General features: G+C 33.7%; 2 protein-coding genes across 4 annotated transcripts in view; one reads left to right on the top strand and one right to left on the bottom strand.

Annotated features, from left to right (window-relative positions):
* The window catches only part of LOC106173073 (kynurenine/alpha-aminoadipate aminotransferase, mitochondrial), a 64,125-nt gene extending 52,534 nt beyond the window's left edge, over positions 1–11,591 (top strand). For both annotated transcript variants that reach the window (XM_087008523.1, XM_087008524.1), the window contains exon 15: positions 9,943–11,591. In XM_087008523.1, the coding sequence (XP_086864649.1) occupies positions 9,943–9,999 (57 nt within the window). In that variant the 3' untranslated portion in view covers positions 10,000–11,591. The remainder of the gene's footprint in view (positions 1–9,942) is intronic.
* LOC106173690 (uncharacterized) lies at positions 3,739–9,156 on the bottom strand. 2 transcript variants are annotated; one of them, XM_013554897.3, is made up of 2 exons: positions 8,951–9,156; positions 3,739–5,689 (listed from the first exon to the last, which is right to left on the bottom strand). In XM_013554897.3, the coding sequence occupies exon 2, from the start codon at positions 5,674–5,676 to the stop codon at positions 5,008–5,010; it is 669 nt and encodes a 222-aa protein (XP_013410351.2). In that variant the 5' UTR covers positions 5,677–5,689; positions 8,951–9,156; the 3' UTR covers positions 3,739–5,007. The 2 variants fall into 2 exon arrangements, with proteins under 2 accessions (XP_013410351.2, XP_013410352.2); XM_013554898.2 differs by lacking the exon at positions 8,951–9,156 and adding an exon at positions 8,266–8,425.
* Positions 11,592–11,687: the final 96 nt, after the last annotated feature.

The raw sequence follows: 11,687 nt of genomic DNA, 5'->3' as shown, positions 1-11,687 counted from the left end.
TCTCATTTTGTTTCTCGCGCATTTAAACAGTGTAGAAATAAATGACACAATTGATGACCTAAATGAATGGTTGAGGAACAGGAGGATTTGGTGTAATTATTTATGAAGAGGAGAAATCTGAATATATTTCTTATGTGTGTATGTGTTATTAGGGTAGAAAGGTTATTTAATGGCCCCTTCTTCCTTAGGAAAATTTGGAAGAGGGTACTTCTGGAACTTGGAGAAGGAAGGTATGCATAGAAAAATGCTTAAGACATTATTTCTATTGTACTGTAGATTATATGTAAAATTTTCAAAGATTGAGGCCTGTCCTACTGATGACCCTTTTGAAACAGTCTATAACATAATATTAGATATTTCATGCTGTCTTTTAAGTCCCCCTGGTAAGATGCTACAAAACCTGAAGTAAAATTTCTATCCAGTCAGTTGTACTTTTAAGTGTTTCTGGTTTGTGTCCTATACACAAAATGTCTCATTATCTGATTTTTTTTTGATTTTTTTTTCTGTATCAAGCAGTCAATAAACTACTTAGGTCAATTAAATTCAATGAAAAAAGGAATAATTTGATTCACGAACAGATTTTTGACACCCATGCATGTAAAACAGTTCTTTGGTTTGCAAATGGCAGTTTGAGTAAACATGTAAAAGGGGTATAGGCAGCATTCAAATGATTCCATGCTGTCTGTGGCTATGTTCACACTTTTCTCAGCTACATCCAAATAGGCATCATTGATTCCCGTCAGATTGGTGAATCACATCACAGATTATCCAGGGATTTATTGTGATAAGAACAATGAAGATTTCACATAGCCAGATGCATAGCAGTTAAAGCATTAAGAATAAAATAATTTTTCTTCAATTAGTTGCTAAATATTGAAATTGTTTACCTCCAATATTTCACCTTTGATTTCTTATAACAGAACATAGCTGATGAAATTCTTCTCTGACTTAAAGGATATTTTTAGAGTGAAAAGTATCTCAAACCAAACCGTTCCAGAGCATTCTTTCTGGTCCTGTAGAAACCTGCCCTGACTGTTGGAAGTCTCCCACTGTGTCTGCATGTCCATCTTCCATTCAAGAAGTTCTTCCTATGTCTGGATACACAGTGCATTAGTAAAATCATTTCATTTCCTGGTTATTTATTGATAGATTTTCAACATGAAGCATTATTTAGGTAAATGCAGTGTAATAGAGTATGTTCACATGTGGTCAAATAGCTGAAATCTTGAACTCTGATTTGGTCTATTTTATTGTCATTGGTCTGAATTTTAACCAAATTACCACCAGACTAAGTCAACAGTCAATTTTTTGTTGGAACGGAAACCAGACAGTTCTAGATTTAAGCCCTGATGATTTGTGAGAGAATGCAGATAACATCCAAGTACATCTACAGGTAAGAATGTGTTAGTTGAGACGCATTGCCATAGAGAGATTGTGCTAAGTTGAGGCATTAGTTCCTGCTGTACTGCAGATTTCTCAACTGAAACATCTCAGTTTCTGTATTGGAATATATGCAACTACATGCCTGTCTGGGCCAACAATGAACTTTCTCCAGCAACAATGCTTATTTAATATTCTTGTATTCTTGTTTTAGCAGAAATTTGCTTCAAGTGCAATAAACAACCTCAAATAAAAGTTTTTAAGAAATCCTGTCAATCTTCTCTTTAGTGATAAGCCATGAATATGGAACTTTGGTATGGATGCAGTCACTGCTTGTGTAAATAATTCTTCAAAGAGAAAACTGATACAATATGCAATGTTTATGCCAGTGCATGCACACATTGTCATACTTGCATTCACACGATTAGAAATTATCCTGCTTCAACATCTCTGGGCGGAGACGTATGTCCAAGTTGATGTTCTTCATATCTTCCTGGCTGACAATGTTCAAAGTCTTACATAGTTTAAAATGATAAATTACCTATCATGGCGGTATTGGGGGGGGGGGGGGTAAATGAATCACCTTTTTGAAAAAAAGTCCTTGCTGAATCAAATTTTGATCCAGATTTCACTGTGAAAAGAACCCTCACTTTCGAATGCCTGTAACTGCAACTAACTACAATGTTGTCAAAGCATAATTCAAGACAATCATACCAGGATGATGTTTAAGACTGTCATGCAGCTGGTCTGATCTCTTTTTTGGATATCAGATGCCTGTTGCTATCTTGGATCAACAAAGATCATCCCATCCGTGATGTTTACTTAACTATCTCAAAGTAGTTGTTGCAAAAGCATGTTTGATAAGTTAGAAAAATTGTCTTTCATTCTTCTATTTTTTTTTCAGGGGGTTGGGGGTGGAGTACAAAATCACACGGTTAACATGTGGCTGTGTATGTGTGTCTGTGTGCAAGGGAGAAAGAGAATTATATTGATATTAAAATATTTGAGCATATACAATATACACTAAATTAATGTATTACTGAATCAGTAACAACTTTCAAAAGTGATTTGCATTAACACACACACACACACACACACACACACACACACACACACTGATACATTGTATGTCATATGCTAATCTATTATTTTATCTTTAAATATATATATTTTGCATACTTATTTTTTTTCCTTTTGTTGTGTTGTCACCTGCCTGTGTTTGTTGGTGATCTATCAGGCACGTCTTACAATACCAGAGGGTATTTCTACAGGTAAATTATACCCAAATCACCTAGCTAGTCTTTTGTGTTAAGTGGATACAGTCTTTTTATTGGCATACAAAAGGTGGCAAGTCCTTTCTGTGTGACATACATACTAAACAAGCTCCCTTTCAGGTTGTTCAGTATATAGGACATGTCCTGAGGCTGTGTGTATGAATAGTTACTGTACACATGGAACTTGGAAAAACTGTTAAAGTATGGAGGTGCTTTTACAGCAGGCCTGTAGTCTGCATTTGGCAAGGATGTGGGTGGGGATCTTTTTCATAAAAAGTGGTCCTTTTTTTACTGTGAAACCTATTTCTGTTTATAGTACCTAGGCAAAATTTTGATTCAGAGAGTTACTTTACCAGTTGGATCCAGTTTATTCACCCTCCCCACCCACCCCCCGCCTAAACCCCCACATATTGCCTACAGATGATAAAAAAAAAATGCACAACTACAGAATAATGATGAGAGACTTCACTATGAACACAATCTGACCTTAATGGGCCTATGACAATGTAAATTAAACTGGATCCACTTATGCTAGCTGATATAGTTGTTGTAAAGTTCTGCATCTTGCAATTGTGACAAAATAAATCCTCTGTATTTACAGAGAAATTTGCAGTAAATAAAACCCAAACAAAGTATCTTGCACCAATTGCTTGAAATGATGCTACTTTCATCTGTGTGAATGCAGATATAAGATTCATACTAATGTTTAAAGCTTTAAGTAGGCCGTGATTCTCAGGGCTTCAATTCCTTGGATTCATAAGTCAAACTTCACTCATTTTCTCACTGACAGGTGGCATCCTGATGAGCTGTTGACTGGCTTGACAATTTACTACAGATTTTTTTTATTTAGGAAAAAGAAAAAAATCTCCCGAACCTGCATTTTTTTGGGTGCATGTGAGAATGTCCCTTAAAGCTCAGTCACGTACATGTTTGTAAGCACCAGTGTAGACAGGGAAGGCAGATAACACTATTTACAGATGATACTAAAATACTGATATACTTCTGTCCGCCTAGCAACTACTAGGGTTTGTCATGGTTGAAAAATGGGATTATGGACGACAGTGGCATAAAGCAGATAAAAAGATTTCACAATATAAATATATTTATTTCTTTCAAAGAAATAGGAATTGAAAATATATGTAACATTTTAACCTATAGCTATGCTATGTAATGATATTCAACAATTTTAAAATAAACTTTTTGTTCATCTAAATGATATACAACCAATAGGAAATTGTAATTTTCATCTTTTATAACTGTATATATTAAACATCAAATCCAAATACAGTTTGAGAAATTGTTTTCTATCTTTCATAATTATTCCTGCAGTCTTTGATAACTAAGTATTTTCTTTTGCTGGAGAGCTGTGCAAATTATCAGTATAAAGGTATATGATATGATGATATATTGGACAGAAAAACTAAAGCAATACTGGTAGTATATACATGAAATGTTAATGATGAATTGACATATTTTCAGGTCCTGTACAATTGGCAAAATGTTAAGCAAGTTAGTTTTCTTGAGGTGTCCTATGAGCAACAATATGATTTTGAGCAAATTATAGAACCTTTCTTCAAATTTGTAATAATTTGTAGATTTACTGGAAGGTACTTTAAGGAAGTTCAATACATTTTTTTTTTTTTTTTGGGGGGGGGATGTTTGATTTACTTAAATTTGATAAAACATAGATTAAACTATTTTGTAACTTAAAGCATTTGCTTTTTAATTAACTTTGAGATAGAGTGGTTAAATCTCAAAAATTTAGATCAAGACCAAAACAGCCTTGTATTATGAAAAATAAGCATTTGTTGAATTATATTCTATGAAAAATCAAAAGTAGAATACATGGATAATGTTTTTTGTTCAGTTATCACATACACTCAGGTAACTGGCAGATGAATTGTTCAAAAAAATTAAGAGCCTCCAGAAAGAAGCACACTAACTATAAATTGACTTTTAATACATTTCAGATCAGTCATAAAAATATATATATTTTCTAAATCCATCAATGATAATGATAGCTCGAAGATATTTTTAAAACAAAAATTAATTAAAAAATTATTTGAATCCCAGATATTAATATGTCCTTAGTTGTGGAGTACACTTTGGACGTACACTGTAAAATTGTTCATAGCTCCAAGTTTTAGTACTTAGAAAACATTTTTGTCATAATATCCACTTGATCTCATTTGATCTCCTCTTGAAAAGATTAAGTATTTTTAAACCATGGAATTATTTTGATGGGCAGTAAATAAGGTAGATAGTTCAATATCTTTTCAACAGACAATTGTCAGTACTTTCTTCATTGGACATTCATTGATTTCCATCACACTTATACATACAAAATAATTGTTCACATATGGGTGTCAGTTGAGGCAGCAGGTTTTGTGTCACCATTCTTGAAGATGCTATCCTGGCTGCTGTCCATGGCGGCATTATCGTACACTGCTGTGGATTTCATTGGTTGTCCGGTGTAGCGACTGGTGTCCTTGTATCGCCCATCTTCCAGCTCCTTGTAACGAAATTTGTAGACCAGGCACAGGAAAGTGGACACCACCAGGACCACAGCTCCTGCTATACCCCCTACCATTAGATTATATTGGTACTTTTCCCATGGGTCGGCAAAAGGAGCTCCGCCTAGATTAAGGCCATACCGAGTGTAGCTAACTTCCGAGCCTGCATTTCTGGATACCCTGCAAATATAGTATCCAAAGATGGAGGGTTGAACATCTTTGATGTGCATAATAGCATTTATAATAGGCCCAGTGTTGGTAATGTTCCTGAGGGTGCGATGATCGTCCGACCAGCCAGTAGTGACTCGCTTTGAGTCAGGGAGCACCCATTCGATGCTATCACTGTGCTGAAGGGGTGCCATGTAGTTACTCTCATTGCAGTTGAATTCTTCTGAGCCTCCAATGACAACATGCTTACTCCATTCGTAATCTGGAGCTTTGAATTGGCTCTGTGCCAAGATGGCAGAGGCATGAAGTAGCAGCGAAATTGCAATCACTTTGGCAACCATCTCTGTGCCTTATCTGAAACAATATGTTGAACATGATAAAATTGTTATATTAGCTTTAGATTTTTAAACTCTCTATGAAAAGATAAAAGGACTTGTGAACTTTTCAGCAAGTTAAATTAAGTCCTTAAAAGGGGGCCTTTATACCTTTACTTTTATTTGATTATTATTGAATAACAATAACAATATGTATTTATATGTGATACCAGTGTACATAATTTATGAATATTACTTAATAAAATTTCAAACTGGGCACACACGTCCAATTATTCATATGTTTGCCAGGGAGGTTATGGATGAATTTTGATGACACTTTCAGAAAATGTCTATGGTGGGCCAAGTATAATATTAAAAAATTATTACATTTTGGTGGTCATGTGGATTACCATCCATGTGATTCTCTCTGGTTATCTGTTAACAACATTCACAAAAATATTTGGAGAGATTTTGATGACATTTTCAGGTGGTAAAGAAATAAGCTAACTTACATAACGGATAAGATTTTGGTGGTGATCTATTAATTAATGAATTAAAAATAGAAAAGCACTAAAAAAGTCCAGACCCCCACCAAGACTTCTCAGTTCTCATTGTTGTTAATTACATAATTAATTGTCCAATATCTCTTTTCAAATTAATGCCACAATGTTATCTGAGTAGATTTTATAAGTTATCCAAATGTTTCTTTTCTTTTCACGTTTTACCCTTTTAAGTTCAGATTACTTTGTGAAGTATATCTTTTCACTTTCCCATTCTACTAGTATATACATATATATGCGAAGGCACTCTTAGAAATAATTGTATGCAGTCACACCTGTACATTGAGTATTTCTGTACTTAGGATGTGTAATATATGGGTTGACTGATATTTAGTAAGTTCATAGTGCTTTTGTTTTTGCCAAATTCATATTTTCAGAAAGTTTTATTTTTACTTACTGGACAAGTTTTCAAAATGGTAATGTGAATGACTGGCAAGAGCACTGAAGTATGGTTTGACCAAAATTTTATGGTAATCAGTTGTTCACATACATGTGCTGGTATGAATTTTGCCTTCCAAGAATAAAAAGCAGTGTAATTTTAACTGATGCCCTTATCTAAAGTATTTTCAGCTACAACAGTCACTGTTCTATACCCAGTGCTTATATTAAGATACTATGTAAAAATCTTTGAACAATTATTTTTCAAAATCAATTTCAAAATCTATAGATAGACCCTAAACATTCGAGCTCACTTCTTGTGCTCAAGGCTCTTTGACAAAGGCCCAAATCACCTTACATCATATAGCTGGAAAACATGTTTAGTTTCTTTAAAAAACAATTAACTTATTTCATCAATTAATTTTTTGTAATACTATACATTTACCTCTGTTACAAGATAAACTGTTAAAAAAAGCCTGCACTTTAAAAGTCTATGTAGCAGCATCCAGTGTGTATTTAACTTGGTAAGTTTACTTTGCCACACCTTGTCAGAGGCAGCCCATGACCTCTCCGTGATAAACTACACCCAAGACTTGTGTTACACGCACTTTGGTTCACAAACTTAAGGCTTTGTCAGAAAAAAGTTCAACTGATGTCACGGAGCTTGGTAGTTGTCAAAAAGGGTGTGAAGCCCTCAAAGTATGAAGACCTGTTTTATATGATATTCACCTTAATAGTTTAGGCTTTGAGGCCTGTTTTAAATATTTATCTACTGTGTCATCATTACTTATATATTAATGTACAAGTTCAAACATAGCAATGTTAGCTTCAAGTTTCATTCCTCACTGTCTAGTACATACATGTAGCTATCCTTGACTTGTATTTTAACAGGGCTGTGTCAACCTATTTACACTTTTAGTTTACCCAACTTGAAAAATAGCATAAAATACAGATCAAAATTTGATTGAGAGTGGATCTGTGCGTGAAGAATAGTGCTTCTGTTGAACCCCTCCCTCCCAAAATAAGTGGAATAAATTGCTTATGGGCCTGTTTATAATAAAGTATTCAAAGGTAATAACTGAGTGGACAGTTGATTTATTCATCATGCATGGAATGTCCTGAGCTCTCTGCAGTTCACCTATTTAGTATCTAAGTAACTTACAGGTACCTTAACTTTGAAACTAGAAGAACTATATTTGACGTTCTTTAACAATTGGCTTGAAAACTACCAATACTTCTCAGTATGTTGATAATGAATATATTCAAGGATTGATCAAATCCACTATCCACATAATGTAAAACTAACTTGTAGAACATTGCTGCTATGAGGATGGGCAATCAGTAAATGCCCCACCTCCAACCCCCACCCCCAACCACCTCCATATTACTTTGTTCATACTTAAATAGTTAAGGCTTAAAACTACATCCTCAAAGTGTATCAGTATAAGTTTGCTTACGGGCTTAACATACTGGCTAGGTATAATAGAAAAGGAGTTGATTAATACATTTTTTATAATGTCATGGTAGTAGAACTTTTATAACATCCGCCCCCGTGCCCATCTTTATGCTCATTTTTTAGTATCTACATTATTGAAAACGGATGCAATAATCCCTATAAACTTTACAACACTGAGTCAATTTTAAGACACTTTACCATAAAAAATGATCGACATCTTACCATAAACCTCCACTCTCAAGAAGCCTCAGCAGTTGTTTAACGAGCTGTGATACTAGCTGGGACAACGGGGTGGTGGCCGCCTGTGTAATCATGTACCTGAATTCTTGAACAAACACTAACTCTGGCCTAGTTTGATAGCGCTATTGTCCTGTTGTTCTCTTTACCTGTATGCAGAGTTATGCTAAGTAGTCTTGATGGAGGGGAAGGAGGTGGAAGGCTTAGCGTTGGGGTATCGGGGAAAGTTTACTGTTTTTTTAGTGAGAATTCCTTGCCGTTTTTTTGCATGGGTTATAAGAAAAAGGATATGTTAATGAGTTTACCATTTTTTATTTTTAATATAAATTTTGTGAATTGTTAATTTGGGCACTCATGGTCACAAATTTGAGGCAATTATCATTTGAGACCTGACCAAAGTATTGAATGGTAATTTTTTCAGCTATACTGCTTTTTACAATATTACATATAGAAAAAAATATATGTAATACTGAACCTTAGTTGTGTTATATGAATAATCTTGGTTTATAAGCTACAGGAGTCACGGTGATTTAAAAGACGTTTCAGTTTTGAATATCAGCTTCTGCAACCTAAAGTCTAATTTATAAAATATTTTTGGGGATTTGTAGGTTACACAAATGAGACACACTGTCTCTGTACTGTACGGTATAAACGCAGCGAAATGACTTACTTTTCATCTATGTCTGTATGTCCACCTTGGCTGAAGTGAGACGTCTTGAAAATGGCTCCAGTACTCTCCCCACCCTTGTCACAAATAAATATTCAATCCACAGTCCTGGTTTGTAGACTTAGATGACTTTAACAAACAAATAGTAAAAAATGAATAGATAAAAAAAGTGGCGTGCCCTCCTGGCTTCTTTATCACTTTGTTATTTAGGACATGCATGACAAACCACATTGTGTGACGTTAGGTATTGAAGTTATAACTGGGGTAAGGTGACTCCTTGATTGATGATTTACCTGTACAATGGATGGTATCACGTAGGATTCTATTTGTGATTTGAATATCTGTTCTAAAAAAAACACATGTGCACACTCAGAGAGAAAGGGACTGGACTTATTGGTGAGCCTACATTGTTCATGTAGGTGTCATTAATTTTTTTAAAATATATAATTCAATTTTTTGGCAATTTTATTTTTATTGTTTTTATGAGATGTGGTTCCACCAGGTTGTGCAAAGAAATTGCAATTGCAACTGACTTTTTTGAAGATTTCATGTGCATTATGTAGCTAGACAAATTACACAGTGAAAGCAATTTGTTTTATTTTTTAACATACTTGAAGGGAAGAAATCTGCACTCCATCCACTACACTATTTGTGAAATGCCATGGATTACTACTTTTTGATTCATGTATTTAAGTGTGAGAGATCATATAATAATGCATTAAAATTCTGCTCACTTTCAGTGTACTGTGCTTGAGGCCATACTTAAAAGAGATCTGTTGAAAAATTATAAGAAAAATAATATTTTGTTTAAGACATTATACAGAGCTTAACCCTAACAAGTCATCACTTCATTTTGAAAACACAAAATATACAGAGCTTAACCCTAACAAGTCATCACTTCATTTTGAAAACACAAAATAAAAAACTTTGCAGTGCATGACAATAATTTATTTCAGAAGAATAAAATGTCGATCATTATTTTCTTATTTTTTCAGGGTTTTGAGCGCCTAGCCAGTTTGATCAAGGAAGAATTGGCAGCACAGGGAAAGTGATTCTTGAAGAGGAATATCACAGTGATATGAAATGACTCTCTGCATTGGAATCTTAGAGAAAGCTCATCTATCCTTTCAAAAATAGGTAGAGATGAGTGGACATGAGCTTTTCCCATGGATTCACAAAATTCCTAGATTTTCAATTAAACTCTAAATTAGAGCCAAAATGATCACTGAACCCAAATTAAGTGTTTGATTCAATAGCAATTGTTCTGTAAAATTTTAATCCCATAATCATGTACGGTTAATTGATTTAAGCAAATTTATCTGTTGAGGAGACAAAAGAATATTCTAGACTGAATGATAAAAAGAAGCATTCTTAGTTCCTTATTCAGTAAACTTAAGTTATATTTAGATGTAAACTAATATATTGTTTTAGAGATTTATTTGGTGCAGGGCAACAAGAATATAATCAACAATTTTAGACATGTGCTTACATCTACTTTATGCTATTAGTATACAGCAAGTGGGTTATATGTACAAGTACACAAAATACCTATTTCCTGTATTGTAGTCCAATTAACTTAATAATATGCATTTCAATAATTGATCTGAAGGATTAATGTCAATATATTGTTACATTATTAGGCATAGGGTGAATTTGAAGGATGGTGTGTGATTTACAAGTTGCTCACAGTATTATTTTAGATCTCTTGTTTTAATTTGTTAATTCCAGATAAAGTTTTATGTGAATATTCTGATGTATGCTATGTATTTTTGCTGAACAGACTTGAAAGCTCCAATTTCGTTTTCATTAAACCTTAAACTGAAACTGGTGAAAACATCAATTACAATTTCTTTATTATTTATCTGTTGTTCATAATGTTACTGCTGATTTAAAATCCGTTTTCAGCTTAAACCTTTTAAATAGATTTTTGATTAGATATTATGAAACTATACTTGATGTTATTTTAAAATGTTATTGTACGTCACATTTTGTAATGTATATGTGCATTTTCTGTAAAATATGATATAATTGATTAATATAGCCAAAAAAAAAAAACCTTTGCAATTCCATGTTTTTAATAATAATTATGATAAGTTGATAAATTCATATGCTTCAAGGAAAAGTGGTGAAACCTGCTAGCTCTCCTAATCTCATCAGTGGCCCCAGAAATTACTTAGAATCAAACATCATCCAATGTTGACCTGCATGCTTTATTACTAGTATTGGTTAATTCAGGTGTCATCAGCACAATCCCAGAGGCATAAGTATTGTGTTAGTTGTTACAAAACACATTGTGCTTGGATGTGATTGTGATATTGCATGGGTGAACTTGAAAACAAGACATTCAAAACAAAAATTGATTTTCCTAAGTTGCCAGCAGTTTTATGCAAATATTTGAAAGGAAGATTATAAAATGTATGACAAAAGGGTAAAACACTAAAAAGGATGCAACCACAAATAGCCTATTGTTTGAGTGACTTTTACAGCCAGTTACTACGGTAATAAAAAGGGTAGCGTGGTGTAGCTGTTTTTTTTTTAAATAGAAGTTTTTTATCTTTAGAAGGGTACTGATGCCTTTTTAAGCACTGAAGCAGTGCTTTGTTTAAGTTATAATTAAGGTAAATAAAATCATCATCTGTTTTCATTGTCTGTCTCTTTTTTTTCCATTTTGCTTAAATCTAAGTGCTCTTTTAATTTTTACAGATCATTCAAGAGGAAATATATACCCATATATAATAAA

The sequence above is a fragment of the Lingula anatina genome, chromosome 3 (genome assembly GCF_051362555.1).
Source record: "Lingula anatina isolate TDL-2025a chromosome 3, LinAna3.0, whole genome shotgun sequence".
Classification (NCBI taxonomy): domain Eukaryota; kingdom Metazoa; phylum Brachiopoda; class Lingulata; order Lingulida; family Lingulidae; genus Lingula; species Lingula anatina.
This window is presented reverse-complemented; position numbering and strand designations above follow the sequence as displayed.

Bases quoted from the DNA above. Each gene is read 5' to 3' on its own strand.
- LOC106173690 (XM_013554897.3), bottom strand. From the start codon at position 5,676: ATGGTTGCCAAAGTGATTGCAATTTCGCTGCTACTTCATGCCTCTGCC.